This window comes from Leuresthes tenuis, unplaced genomic scaffold, assembly GCF_036924035.1.
Source record: "Leuresthes tenuis unplaced genomic scaffold, fLeuTen1.0.hap1 SCAF_5, whole genome shotgun sequence".
NCBI lineage: Eukaryota > Metazoa > Chordata > Actinopteri > Atheriniformes > Atherinopsidae > Leuresthes > Leuresthes tenuis.
In genome coordinates, this window is record NW_027325359.1 from 13,925,755 (window position 1) to 13,941,222 (window position 15,468).

Consider the following 15,468-nt stretch of genomic DNA (forward strand, 5'->3'; position numbering starts at 1 on the left):
GAGACCTGAAATGTGACTCTGTCTCTGAGATGCCTGCAGTATGTCATGCTGTATCAGGCAGAAAGACTGGCCTGGACTCAGGCTTTTAAAATGAAGGTTTGATTGCAGATATTGTGTTACAGCTGGAATTTTGCCACTTAAGGAGCATCCTCCTCCTGAAACACGTTCTATCAATGCAGAGCCTCAAACTGGACAAAAAGAAGGGCTGAAGGAAAAGGCCCAATAAATAAATAAATAAATGTGAAGTGTTGGTGACTTGTTTTGAACTCAACTGCCCCCATAATATAACATTAGAGGTAATGCGTGAATGAGCGAACTCTACTGGACAATAATTATAACACACGACTGCGCACACTTGATCAAACCACACAAAACAAGGCACCAGATTCTATCGATAAAATGCACGACGTTCATTTTAATTAAGTGCAATATACATGATACATGACAAGAAAAAAAAGACAAGATGGGGACTCTGACCTGAAATCATAAGAGCTTGAATAAGGGCAACTGGACTTCGTTTTGGATCTAGAAGTCCAGTTGTCCCTATTCAAGCTCTTATGATTACCATGACCTGTACGACTGAGAATCTTCATCAACACACTCCGACCTGAAGGATCTGGAAAAAACGTCAGAAAGCTTAGGTTTTGTGCTCAGATGAGAAGTTCCGGCGGCGCATCATCACATGTCATGTGGCACGTTCTGTGGCGCAGCCGCATCAGCTCAGTGTAAGCAGCGCAGACCTCTCAAACTTTTCAGCGCATTCATGCCCTCATGTGTTGAGACTTGTAAAACAAAAACAAAAAACACAAGGTCCGTCCTAACTCGTTCCTGCGAAGAAAAGTTGTCTGCGCAAACTATGCGCGTTGACTGCCCGCGTTCCTCGGCGAGAAAGGACCCAGTCAGTCAAACTTTCAACCTTGGCGAGATGTCGCAAAGAAAGCCGCACACGGGTCACCGTGGTCAAAGTTTTTGTCAGAAAGGATGCGGACTTTTGCTGTCCAGTAACGACAGCAACAAAGGGGGACACTTTTGTGTGGAGGCGCTCCGGGCCGTCAACGACGCGTTGGAGGAAAGAGGCGCAACTTTGGAACATGAATCCCGGATGGCGAGGCTCAGGTGGAACAGGAGGGAGCAGTCCCTGTTAGCCCAGGTGACAACAGTACAACACGAAGCTCAGCTCGCTGCCCTCAAGTACCAACGGAGACTGCACTATTACTTGCTGCACATCAACAGTATCACAGAACAGATTGTTGGATACTGCCAGGTGAGAGGACATTTCATGTGCACATTTGATGCAGCAGTAATGGAAACTGTAAGTTTAATGACTTCTCTTTGAGTTCTCTCAAATACGCTGAGCACACGTTTGTTTGTTGACTAAATTAGAGTGACTTCAGCGCAGCAGCTGACATGCAGAACCAGGCATCTGATAAAATAACATGTGCAGAGGGAGAGCCGCGGGAAGCGCCACAGGTAAGAGGAGAACTCTAATTCTTCCCAACAGCTTTTCTGTATGTGCCCTTTTCACACTCGTGTCCCTGCTGCTCCTCTCACTGGCAACGCATCTCATTAATGCAATGTCCCCTGAGACGCTGCTGGTGTTGCCGATGCAGGATCTGGGACATCAGGACTTTTTCTGCCTCTTGTGGTCTTGGAATAAGCTTCTTACTCTGTTTCACCTGCTGGCTCTGCTTACTGTTAGCCAGACATTTCCTCTTGTAAATGTTGACTTTGGGATCACAGTCTGACTGACGATGGCTTATAGTAGGTAATCTCCCCTCACACCCTTCTGTTTATCATTTGCTATGGAGTGGTCTTTTATCTCCTGCAGCAAGAGTGTGTGTTTATGAGAAGGAAATTTGTTCCATAAATACCAGGCTGTTGGGCCTTTGCATATCGACTGCACTATGCTAGAGGACTCTGTTCAGTCTGTGTTTTCTTCTCTGGGGAACTTGAGAGATGATTCCAAAGTAGTCTTTATTTTTCTGATGTCATAGCTTGATTCTTAGATCACTGCAGATCAACTTTATCTGTCATCAAAAGGTAGTGAAAAATCATGGATGTATTTAAATTCAACATATGGAACATTGTTTACAGGGACAGTATGAAAGTGAGTGTGCTGAATCCGACTTGTGATTAGTTTCATCACTTACTCATATTTACTTTTTCCCTAATGAACTGATTGCAGCTTCCACTCCCGAAAACTCTTTATTGGTACAATAGAAGATGAGAAAGGCTGACAAAATAGAAGAAGCAGGAACTGAAATATGCCATGGACCGACTCTATATTACTTGCTGCAGCTCTGCTAAAAGAAAAAGAATCGCATTTGATATTAATATTCTGGATTAAACTTTAATCACTGTCTTTTTCCTTCTAAGCTTTTACATAATGTGTTTTCTTGAGACTACATTGACATCATTTGTCATTTTTTTTGCAGTCTCATCCATGCCAGTTGATAATTGATAGGCTAAACCGTACTTACTGCTCTGAGTCCTGGTTGTTGCAAGGATTTATTAAAACCTCTCCACTGTGGCTGCTGAATCTAATATTAGCTCTTGTTTTAGTAAGCCCATGAGGTAGTCTAAAAGTTTGTGTTATTATCCCTCTGGCTGGGACCTTTGGTTGTGTTTGGGCTGCTGTTGAGGGTGGATGGGTTTAATAGTGGTAATGGTCACTTAAAGTATCCCGCTAATTGCCTACAGCATGCCGGGAGTGCAACAGGCTTGGTTTTGATTAATGTGGAAAACTGCTTACTCTCCGGCCAAAACTTGGCAACATGGCAGCATCTATTTTTGGCCCTCTTATTTCTTGCCTAAGAGCTCCTCTCTAATGCGTCTTTAATAGTTTTGTCACTGTGTGTTGCTTTCCAAATGGATTTTCCAATACTTGAGAGAGCTGGGTTGCAGTTCAGGAAGTAAAGCTTTAAAGTTGGCCCTAAAAGTTATGGGCGTCTCTTTTAGGACAGTAGAACTGGATAACTTGTTAACATCCCAGTAGTAGTTGTGGAACATTTAAGGTCCCTCTGTTTGGCTTCAAATCAAGCCTATTTTCCCCATTGCTGAGCTCAGTTTCAAGTTTTATATTCTTATATGGGACACATTAAATGTTGAATTTTTTCACTAATTAATTTTAGAAAACTGTTGAATTGTGTTTTTTAGCTTAATTTTGCTTTATGACAGCAGCACTTGAGCTTCATATGTCTAACAAGTTTATGCCAACCTAATAGGCATGTTCCAGCATGATCAGACATTGTCCCCCCAGAGGTTGGTGTGGCATCAGAAATGTTTGGTCGATTCAATCTCCTAGTAAATGTGGAGCTTTGTAGAGTTGGTCGTGAATCAAATTGAGAATTCAGTTCAAAATCCTCCTTGTTTGTAAAGCTTAGAATGATCTGGCTGCAGAATACATCAGTAAACTTTTAATGCCTAATATTCGTGCGAGACTCCTCAGATCCTCTGATCAAAGCGTACTATCTGTTCCTTGATCTTGATTGAGTGCACAAGAGGACTGTGCTTTTGCTGTCCTGGGTTCCAGACAATGGATAAAACTTCCTTTGGGAGTCAGGATGGCAGATTTTCTGAGGTGCTTTAAATCGCATCTGAAAGACCAGACGGTTTTCTTTTGGAAGTATTTTTCTGTCTGACTTAAACATTTCAAGATTCTGCTAGGTGCTGCTTTACATTGTTTCACTATGCTCCTTGTTTTAAGTGTTGTTGTTCTTTTTTTTTTGCTTTGGTTTTAATATAAAACACTTTGTAACCCAGATTTTGAAAAGAGGATATACATGAATGAAAATTCCTTGACAGTATTTGTCTTCTGATCAGGTGAAGGTTGAGGAAAGTCCACTTTTCGGTTTTCTTTGGTCTTCATGTAGTTTTAGGTCATTATCCTGCTGCAGAATGAATCTTTCTGCAAACCAGAGAGTGTAGCATGTCTTTGAAGAAGTATTAGTCACCATGTTTCATTGTTTGATACATGGTCACATATTTCTGCTTCCTAATTGTCCCCTTACTCATTATCTTATGTTAGAGCCACTAATTTGTAAGCTTTCTGCCCTGTTGATTCAGATTCAATCATAGCAGAGAAACAGCTCTAAATTAACTTTGGAAATCTTAAGTAATCTTAAGTTTTAGGTCTGCTAGATCGTACTTCTGCCTTTGACAGTGTTGATCATGGCAGTTTATTTCAAAAGCTTTAGGAATCAGTTAATTTGACAGGTCCTTAACTGGTATTTAAGGGAGTTAAAGTAACATGTTTCAGTAGGAAATTCTTGAAGCTGTAGAAATGAAAACTCCCTCAGGGGTTCCACAAGTGTGAGTTCTTGGTCTGCTTCTCTTTAACCTTTATGTGCCCCCTCTTGGTAGTTGTAAAAAATTCTATGTCTTACCATTTATATGTATCAATTTCCTCCGCTGATCTGACTTCTCTTTACAGTTTTACTGTATCAATGACAGCTGAACCTCCAGAAACTTTTTAGAACTCCATGAAAACTAAACTGAAATAGTTGTTATTGACCCAAATAGTCAGAGACAGAGAATTACTTCGTACTTGTCATTGTTGTCACTGAAACAGTCAGAAACCTTGTCATTATTTAATTTTTTTGTGCGGATTTTATTTTATTTTTTCTCGAAGTTGGTTTGAACCTAACAGATGCTCTCATTGTAAATGGGAATTTCAGCTCTATTCTTTTTTTTATTGCTGGACTCTCGCATCTTTGTCACAGGAAGCATCTGGCTCGTGTTCATTACGATGGTTGTATAAAATCTGGCTCGAAGGAGGAATTTTTAACATCACAAGTAGTGTAGCTGGGACTCTTTGTCTAATTCACATCTTTATAACAGTGCAAAGTGGAAATTTTGAAGTCTACATTGCACTGACCTTCAGTGATATTGGAAAAAACTCTTACTCTGCTTCTGAAATTAAAGATTTTCCTGTTTATAGTCTTGATTTTTCAGTGAGAGACGAGGCATGAATATCATTTGATATTCATGTGATTTATTATACTTTCAAGGAACGCTTCCCAAATGTGTTCATATTTGCGAAAGACATCCAATGTTTGAGCAGATTTGATGCCTAGGTGAAGGTTTCTGAGAGCTTGTCTTATTGTTTTGAGCTTGAAATTAGAGAAACCAAGTGAAGAGAGTGTTGAAAGACTGACCTACGAGTGTGAGTCACAGTGTACTTTCCCCATGTCCCATGTACCTCAGAGATGTACTGATCTAGATCTTACTGATTGTGTGCTCACTGGCCTGATAGAAAATGTAGCTGGTGGTTGTGAGTCTTGCTGAAAGGTCAGCTTTGTTGTAAAGGCAACAGGGTTAGTTGCAAAAACCATACTGCCCTTTGCTGGCCATGCAATGTGCCCTTAAGTTTACATAAGACCAGATGAAACCACAGTTGATGTAAAACTGTCCTGCAACTCTTCTCGTCTCCCAAATCCACACTTTTTTTTCTTGTTGGTACAATGATTGCAGACTCAGAGGGCATTTTCATGTTATTCCCATCAGACGGCTTGTTTTAATTTCCTTTACCAAAACCTGCTAAAAAGTGAGGGGAAATCTAGTTTGCTGACCCAGAATATATCGGTACCAGGTAGGGAGAGGAGGAGAGGAAAGGAAAGGAGAGGATACACAAGTATCTGTGTCTTGCATGACAGGCGGAAACAAAGGCAGTCCAGTTCGTTTGCTGCCACTAAAAAATATAACAAGAAAGGACTGAGAGAAGAGAGTCTGCATTCATGACAGTTGATTTGATTTTTTCTTTCTTTGATACTTTAAGTTCCCAAATAGAATTAGCAGCAACTGAATTTGTTTCTTTCTTACGAAATTGTGGAATTGGCCTCTTGGAAGGAGAAATCAGTTACACTATTTGAGAAATATAGAAAAAATACATACACATTTTCCTATGTTGCTTTAAACAAAGGCAGATATCTAACGGTGGCGTCACTTGGGCCCACGGTTGTACACATCTTTTTGCTGCCTGTCTAGACAGCTTTATAGTCTCTTTGTGCTCCAATTCCCCAAAGCATTTTGTTGAAAATGGAAGAAATTGCTTGAGTTCACAAAAAAAAGACATAGGATTACAGCTTGCTGTCTGTTACACTCACATCTGGGAGATTGAGGGGAACCCCCCCCCCCAAAAAAAAAATCTTTGCTGAAATGGATATTGAGTTGATCACAGCCCTGAGCTAGAAATATGGGCTTGTTATGTTCTGTGTGGTTTAGCCCCCTGGAGGTGTTTTCTGTACCTGTTCTGCTCTGTTTGGGATGCCATTTACTCAGAATTTACTCCATGTAAACTGTTTGTCCTTTGCCTGTTAGAGAGAGGGACCGCCCTGCTCACCATTTCCTATTTCCTTTCCAGTTCCAGCACTCACCAAGATGCTAAAACAAACATCAGTGTTCCTTTACGTAGATTTATCAGTTGGATAAATTTGATACAGATAAGGACTTAATTTTTCAGCCCTCCTTTAACAGACATATTGTTTAATAGCTTATTATTAGCTCCCTGACTATTAATAGGATTTTCATTAGTCAGAGGAATTTTCAATGTTTTCACAGGTGTTGGTTTGGCAAACGAGCTGTTATTCCAAAGCTGTGAGGCAGATATTGAGATGTGGATAATCCACAGTCCGACATTGTGGATTTGGACCAAACCAAGGGCAGTGGCTGCGTCATGAATCGTCTTTTTGTCCGTAGATGTGTGTGTTCTTGCGTGCATGCGTGTGTTTACTTTAGCTGTTTAGGTCTGTTGTTTTAAGCAGGAGGTGTGAAGAAGAAAATCATTCCATAACACACCACCGTGCTCGTAAAAATGACAGCTTGGCCCTGCCTCCTGGAAAACTCCTTTAAAAATGTTACTTAGCATAATCTGTGGGCTGTTAAAGGGTGACCTTTAATTTTTTTTTAATTAAATTAAGTTTAATTCAATTAAATGATCCCCTAGACTTTTTAACACCGATGAAGGTAACAATGGTGAGCACTTGTCTCATGGACAAATAATACAAATCGGTATAATTAATGCATGTGACTTTATGCATCCTTTGAATTCTTTTTTTTCCTGAGGTACAAGTTTGCAAAGCCAAACTGCTTCATTGCAGTAAACGATACCAGTGGTTTGGTAATTAAACTGAATACATTGCTAACTGTAACATTGAATCACTTTGTGTGCAGTTTATTGTAGTATATATTGTACTATATAGTATATATAGTAGTATATGCAGATTTTTGTGTGCATCTTTCCTAGCAGATGTTCAAATTTTTGTGAATCGCAGCTCAATTGTGTTCTGCAGCACAGCTCTGGGGTAACCTTTGGCGACATGATCCTTTAGTTAATCCTGATGAAGAAAACTTGAGTTTGTGTACAAATTATTGATTGTAGCCCGCTGTTCTCTCCTGCCTCTCGGTTAGATTATCGAGTTCAGGATTCAACCACCAACATCTGGAAAAGAGCCTAGTGTCAAGGAGGCTATAAACTAGGAGGCTGAAAAAGAAACTGATGAAATTTCCAGGTCACTTCCCACTGTGATGTTTTGAGGTTCCTTTGCGCTGACACTGCTTACCTTTGTTAGGCCTCCTCAAAGACACACACATACATACACATTCATATAACGGCACGCTTGCAAATGGTCGGCAATAGATGAAATCCTATGCCTCCCACTCCACTTAAAACTCATGTCAGGCAACGTTCCTTTGTAATGGAGGAGTTCTCGTGCAACCAAACACTTGAGAAAATGACTTGTTGTTTGTGGTCAAATACAAACTCAGTCGCCCCCTCTGTTCCCATCTTTGCTACCAGTAGGGGGTTCGATTAGTCACCGACTCGATGCCCTTTGAACTCACACAAACCGTACTGATCTCTCTCAGCTTGATAAACATGTGGCTTAACGTGCAGCTGTTACAGAGAAATTACACTAAAAGGCCTGAGTCATCATGTTCACAGTAGTACACAGTCAGCTGTGTGTGTACATAACTGCACATAAACACAGCAGTGGTCACTTTGTCATCAGTTCCTGTCAGCTTGTGTGGACTGTGTAATGAAGTAAATCTGTGGATACACCTTCCACGGTGAGAACCAAGAGTCACTGCTCTTCAGCCGAGTAAAGTGATGAGTTATTGCTGATTTTGTTTGGTCAAGTTAGTACAAATCCGTAGTTTTCTTTTTCTTTTTTTTTTAACCAGGAGGAAACCAGAGTAAATGACTGATTACAGTTAGTTTTTTTGCAAATAGTGTCTATTAAAGACTCTACTCACTTGCCCACAGCTGAAACGAACCTTTCCTTTCAGCTATTGATTTCTACTTTTCTACAAATCTAGAATTTCACATGTTTGAGTAATTGGTTGGTTGTGGCCGTGAGCTGTCTGGACACAAAACTGGGGCTTTAAACTGCAGGAATCATCCACATAGGGTTTTGAAATGCCCTTTTGTGGATCTTGCTGGTCCTCCCATCACGGCTTTTATTAGACAAGACCGCGACGTTACCATTGACCTTTCCGTGGTTGTGCATCATCATCTGAACTTTCATCTGCAAAGTGAATGAAGGCCACCTCTGCTGTTGTCGACAGGAGGATTAGAGCTTAATTACATCTGGGCAAAGGCTGCTCATACATTCAGAGAAACAGCTATATAATGGGAGACTGGAGCACCACATTAGGGTGGTGTTGAGGAATGGGATATAAGCCTGTGTAATATGCCAGGTGCGTCGAGGGTATTAGCAAACACTGGCAGGGCCCTGTGCGTCTGCCAAGACAAGGGATCAAAACATCCATACTTCTTTCCCTGCCCTGGTTCCATCTCGAAGGCCAACAGAAGGGGAGACATTACAAGTGTAAGCACAAAAAACAGTACACACAGCAACACAAACACAAGCCGGTAGAGCTCTAAGACTCTGCGATGTAGCATTATGCTGCACCGCACATTGTTTTGGTTTCATTTTTTCATTATCGTTAGATGTAACGATATTTGTTGTTGAGATTTCTGCCTTTTCCCTGGTACAAGAAAGGAATTTCTGTCTGTGGGACATACACCACTGGAAAAACAACCCTGGAAAACCTTCCATTCCTATATCTTGAGGATCAAAGTATCCATGTTTGCGTCTACTGTCAGAAATGGAATATAACAAATTATTTAACCACTGTTTTCATAAGCGTGCAATGCCAAAAATGAGAAAGGTTTCTGTTACAGTACATTTCAACTAACCCTTCGTCGAGGGAATGGTTCCTTGTGCACAGAGGTTGTCGTACAGCTACCCAGAAAAGGCTGGCTTCTCTGGCTTCTCTGGCTTTAGAAAGAAAATGTAGTTGTCTTAAGAAGTCACCTTAGGTTCCCTTGAACATGTGGAATGGGAATGTAGGGTGAGGGGTTTTAAATTGGTTGTTGTCTGAAACCTCACTGCAGGATGTCACTAAATCCAACTAACTGCAGCCGCTTTGATTCCCCATTATTTCTGAAAATTCACACATGCCACTATGATCGGTTTTCAGTTGTAGAACTTTCAAAAGGACACTGTTGATAAGAATGTGGACAAACTCAACTAAACCTGACCCTACTGTATATCACAATACAACTGAACCAAGAAATAAAAGGTAAAATGTAGCATTTGTAATTTAATTGTTTTTGGAGTTTAAAGCTTTTTCAGCAGATTATTTGTCTAAGGCAGGGCCCTTTGTAATTGCCCTTATAATCGCCAGAGTGATGATTGCCTGTTGCGTCTTGATCTTTTAGGATCTTTTGAAGGCTTAATGTATTACTTCAGTCAGATAGAGCAGCCTAATTCTATTCTAATCATTGCCTTCTTGACATTGCCTGAACTGAGAAAGGTTTTTAATTGGCTAAATGGCCTTGCAAAGAAATTGAGTATGAATATGCACTATGATTGCTGCTGTTCTACTGACAGCAGTCATAGTGCAAAGTCAAATCCTTGAAAGGAGAATATTTGTTTTAATCACACTTAAGTATTCTTTTTACCTATGAATTATGCTATCATATCATTAAACCTTTTAAAGACGTTTGATATTAACAAATGATGTGTGAAGTCAGTGGTTTCTTATATAGTAGGTTCTAAAACAGTATTATCCTGACTAGTACATTTATGTAAACATGGCAACAGTCAGAGGGAGCAGTTGAAAATACTTTTTTTTTTTTTTTTTTTTACATGTTTAAACTTGTCGAACAGCTAAGTCGAGAGATTTGCACCCTTGATGATACTGTACATGCTGAATGTACATGTTCAGTGTTTTACAAAGTCAATTTTCATATTTCCGTATCCTGACCAGCAGTATCTTTGTTATATTGCTTCATTCCTTGCAAAAGATGACGCATAGATTTTTTCATAACAGAAAATATTGCTCTATATGTGAACAAAAAGTGGTCTAATATACAGATTAAGCTAAAAAAAAAATTTAGTTGACTGAAATTCTTTAAGACAATGTAATGTAGTGCTTTTTATTATGGCACATATCGCCAACTTGTTCATTAGTAAAAGGAGCATATGAGAGTGTGGCAGGCTGAAATGTGTTTTTTTTTTCTTTGTTATTTCTCTGTGCACATACGTCAGTGTTTCTCTGCCCCATTTCCTGCTAATTGATATCAACCAGGAGGCCGATAGCGATCTGCATGTGTGTTTGTGTGACTACCACCAGAAGCCGAGCCAGATACATTGGACCACAGTACAAATGGTGGTGTTGAGTCAGCATGCTGAGGTCACAGCACTGGTGTTGGTACCAGACCTCCATCTGGCTGTGTTATCGCGCAGCCACTCCAATCTCTCACTAGATCTGATTCTATCTCAGCACTCAAGATTGGAGTTGGCTTTGTCGCAGTCTCTCCACATTGAGAACGCACCGGTAGGCACGTCATGCAATTCTCAGTAAGTAGCACTTGTTTTGCAGATTAAGTTGAAACGAGGAAAAATAAGTATTGCTGCGCTCTACTGCTCAAATCCAAACCACAGCTGAACACAAGTGGAAAGTGTAATGGTGGTCTCGCACCAGCAGATGGCAGAAAGTACACGTGTGCCTTGTGTCTGTTGTCTGCAGTTCTGTGCAGACCATGGTGGGGCTGTTGTTGATTTGTAGTCCTTCATGTTTGGCTGCACATGTGGATGCTGCATGCATATATGTGTTGTTGCTCGTTTGCTCCAACAGCGATTCCTCATTTTGGGGTTTTAACTCTTACTATGTCCTGAAAACCCAAAATGTGTGTTTGAATGTAGGCGTTTTTTATAATAATTATAGTTGAGCACTTTGTTGTGTGCAATTGTACATTTTTGAGGAACAATCTTTTGAAAGCAGAATTACGTCTCTCTCACTGCACAAAAAAAGATCAAGAAAATGGCATATACGCGCACCACCTCTACAATACTTGAAAGGACTTTAATGGAGTTTAATGCACTGCTGTGCTCACCCTCACCTCAAGTCTTTTCCTCTTATGTGACTCATCAAAGCTGTGCACTCTGTTTCTGTTCTGTTGATTTTTATGAATTAGAATCATGTAGCCTTTACATTAGGGTATGCCAGTTTGTCTTTTGTATATGTACGACTTAGATCGACATAGCAAAGTGTTATGAGGCACTCAAAAGTATCATATAGATGATCAATGGAAACACTGTGGAGTGTTGATTTTTAGTTGCTTAACAGCTTCCACCGGCCACACTGACCCACTGGGAGAGCAGAGACACACTCTCCTGTTGTTCTCCCCATTAGCCTGCACAGGTTGTTGATTAAGTTTCAATAGACTCTAGTTGGTTTCCTCCGGTTTGCCTCCTAATGAATGCCAGGGATGATTTGGCTGCGATTGTCTTTCCTCATCACTGCAAATGACTGTTGAATGCTGCAGCATTGTAAAATCAATAGTCTTGGACTATCAGAGCCTCGAACACGCGCAGTTTACTGATGAGACTGATTTGAAGTGTTTAGCTGCGTGTATGTTTTGGATGTGACTGTGAAAGAAGGAAATGAAGTCAGACAGCGTACTCATCATATAAACGATTGTATGATTTTTTTTTTATTTCACACATGATCATTTACTCCAGGATAACATTTTTGGTCTTTATGGAAATCTTGGCCCTTTTAAAATGTTGGCAAAATGGCAAATGTTTTTTTCTTCTCAACAAAGGCAGCACTTTAAAGGGTTGTCAGCTATCAGTCTGTTGCTTATCAAAGTGAATAGTCAGCTCCTTATTGTTTTATGTTTTTTTTTAATTGGCTTGAGCTGATACATGCAAGCAAAGAAGGAAGAAACAGCTTTTCAGTGCCGTGGATGTCAGTGGAGATAATGAGACTTTATTTCTCACTCTCATTCAGCATTGTATTGATTGATTCCTTAATTTGCTATTCTCTTTGTCTTGAGTCAGACGGGGAACGTACTTGGTGATTCATCATTTTTGTCGCTCATGGAATTTTTTATTCCAGTTTCACCCTGTATGTCTTTTTTCTGCTTTGCAATGTTACGTTATTTCAAGGGTCTTTCCATCTTATTCGTGTGTATGTTTGTACACAACCAAAGGCCATAAATCAGCCCTCCATTTGCACTCCGCATAATGTATCTCATGTTTCGATGAGGAAATGTGGGTGATCCTATGAATAATACAAGCTGCTCGGTCTTTGATGCCAGTGCAGATTGTTATAAAGCAGGTTTCTCCCAATGTGGGCCAACCATGAGTGCCAGAGAGCCTGGTACATTAGCTGTAGACGGCTGGTGATAAATCAGGTGTTCACAGAGAGGATTGCTTGGCACTGGGAGCTCCCTTCGGAGGCCTCCCAGAGCTGTACCATAAGGTGAGGCAAGGCATTCAGAACACCCTCCTTACCCTGTACCCCAGGTCTCAAGGGTGGCTTTTAATCGCCACAAATGGGTGGGAATAACAACTGTTGTATTTCACATTCTGTCCGATAGTTACAGCCTCCTGTAGCTTTTACGACAAGGAGATGTCAGGTTCTGGCCATAATTGGCTCTTCTATGGGGATTTTATGAGTCTGTTTACTCTGTCTGTACTTGTCTCTGGGATGCGCTGCTCTCCTAAGGGCCTCCTGGGTTGGCTGGTTGATATACTTTAAGCTTGTGTCTATGTAGTGTGAGGATATGCAATGATCATATACTGATTGATGTGCCTATACGGCCAAAGCCAGGGGTGTTTGGCTTTATCTCAACCCAAATCTGACCATCCTAATTCACTGTGGCACCCTCACATCTGTCACTGAGCTGATGTATCGCTGCCGTGTGGCCCAATCCAGGACTGTAATTTCATACTTTTCCATACAGCAGGGTTTCCCCCTGGTAGAGTGAGTGAACTGTAAGTAACCTCTTTTCTTGTTTTTAACCATACAAGCTTGTAGTTTATCCTCCCAGTACATGTTTCTGTCACAATGCAAAATTCCTGCAACCCACAGCAATGCACACCCACTTCTCCGGCTGGGTTGTAATAATTCATGCACCCAGCCTGCTGCACATGGAAGCATGATGCTCTTATCAACAGATGGAAAAACTATTAAACATAATTTGCTTGTGTGGAGAAAAATTGCAGTGCATCTCTCAACGAAATGAGCCATGGAAGAATAAGCTTTGTCTTGTGATTTGTGTTTATTGTTTGATGTTAAAATATGATGATGTGATAAGAAGATGTCCTAAAAATGTTAATTGCATCATTTAGTCCTGCACATTAAACCTTAGAAAGTAAGTTATTATCTTGTGTTTCCTTTAATTTCACTCCTTTGATGACAATGCTCGGGAGTCTAGGCAAGGAGCCCAGTCTTATTGTACTATTTGATACATAGTTGTTTCCCAATCCAGGCTTAGAAATTGTGAGATGATAATCTTTTGGCAGGCAGTTGCTTACTATATGCATTACTATACGAGAGATGCAACCAGTGAGTATTTAATCATGGAGTCTGTGTCAAAGTAGTTTTCTAACTCTAACCAAGTATTTTTAACTCCTAACTGTGAACACTAGCAGGTGGGAGTGAAGTAGAGAAGTAAATAATCATGGAAATAGAAAAGTAAAAGGGCTGTTGAAAAGACCGTGCAAGTCGGGATCTGAACCAGATGTCTTGCTAGAAGGCCAACAGGTTTAAGACCACCCATCGACCCCTTCAATGGCATTTTTGTCCAATAGTGCAAGCTTTGGACATCATTACGTGACAGAAATGAAAACATCATGAGTAACCTAACTGCAGTTGTATCGTAGTAGAGGACTGAGGATGGAAACCATAGCTATTGTACAATTAATGAGCCTTTTTTTGTATAATTGCTGCATATTTTCACATGGACCAACATACCTATTCACTTATCTGTCGTGAGATCGAGCTGATGTTGGTGAAAGGAACAAACTAGATGAACTGGAAGCTTATTACCTGCAAACTCATTGAGAAATGAGGTTTCTTGCTCAGCAGAGTGAGAGCCACCCTCTTTTTAATGTCATATTTTACAGTGGTCTTGTGTACTTTTCCGGTGTCTGCCTCTGCATCATATTTGGCACTTTCACGAAAAGGGTCTAAGATGAGTCATTTTCAAGTTTTTCCCTCAGTGGCTTTGAAATAATCTCATATTTATCTCTTGCTGTTCAAAGTTTAAGCTTTATTGAGCCCCAAATCTGATTACTGGATTATCTGTCACAGCTCTGCTTCTTGTTAATGAGAATAATTAACAGTCACAGGATCAATCCCCTATTGCAGACAGTTGTTTTTTTCCCTTAATTGTCTTAATTGTTTGGGTAGTCTGGCTACATAAATTAATGAATTGGTTCAAACCCTACTTAAAGTAATTTCCGTATTGCTTCTCCTTACTTTTTGTTGTCGTCTTACTGAGCTTCCACCAAAACTCAGCTCTGCACTTCCCTCTAATCACCAGCATGTTACTACTTTGGTACCCGCAAAGTCCCACAACACCGCATTAATTATTTATGATGATAAACATTGGAAGAAAGAAGGGCATGTTTGTGTAGGCAAGGCTGTGTGTGTGTGTGTTCCAAAATAACTGTGTAAGAATGAGCCACAGTACTGAGACGGCCGTCTCCCCATTGTCTTCACAGTTCCTCGCACTCGCTTCCTGCGTGACACCATCAAACTGATACCGTTGTGCTTTATAACACACAGCTGGCTGCCAGTGACATGCGCATGTAATTATCCTTGCGTGTGTATGTATGTCTGCTTGTGTACGTGTGCGGCCACATGCTGTGCGGTGCCGCTGCCGCACCTGTTTCATGTGTCGTATCATGCTCATCTTTTGACAAAGCCTTACAGGCCTCAGTGCCCCAGACATAAGCTCATACAGCTTATACACACACACACACACATGCACATTTACACCTTGATGAATAATTAAGGAGGTGCCATGTAGATAAGAGGCCAGTGTACCTCGAGGAGCGTCTCAGCCTCCGTGTGAAACATTCTCGGATTAAACACTCTTTGTTTCCTCTGTCTTTGTGTCAAGGTTCCATCTGGCTGAGAACATTTGACGTGACTGGCAGCAGTCGA

General features: G+C 40.7%; 1 protein-coding gene across 1 annotated transcript in view; it reads left to right on the top strand.

Annotated features, from left to right (window-relative positions):
* The first annotated feature begins 681 nt into the window (after positions 1-681).
* LOC140307351 (PDZ domain-containing RING finger protein 4-like) overlaps positions 682-15,468 on the top strand; it is a 117,038-nt gene continuing 102,251 nt past the window's right edge. Inside the window, exons 1-2 of the mRNA XM_072386194.1 lie at positions 682-1,264; positions 1,384-1,470. Coding sequence (XP_072242295.1) covers positions 683-1,264; positions 1,384-1,470 — 669 coding nt within the window. The 5' untranslated portion in view covers position 682. The remainder of the gene's footprint in view (positions 1,265-1,383; positions 1,471-15,468) is intronic.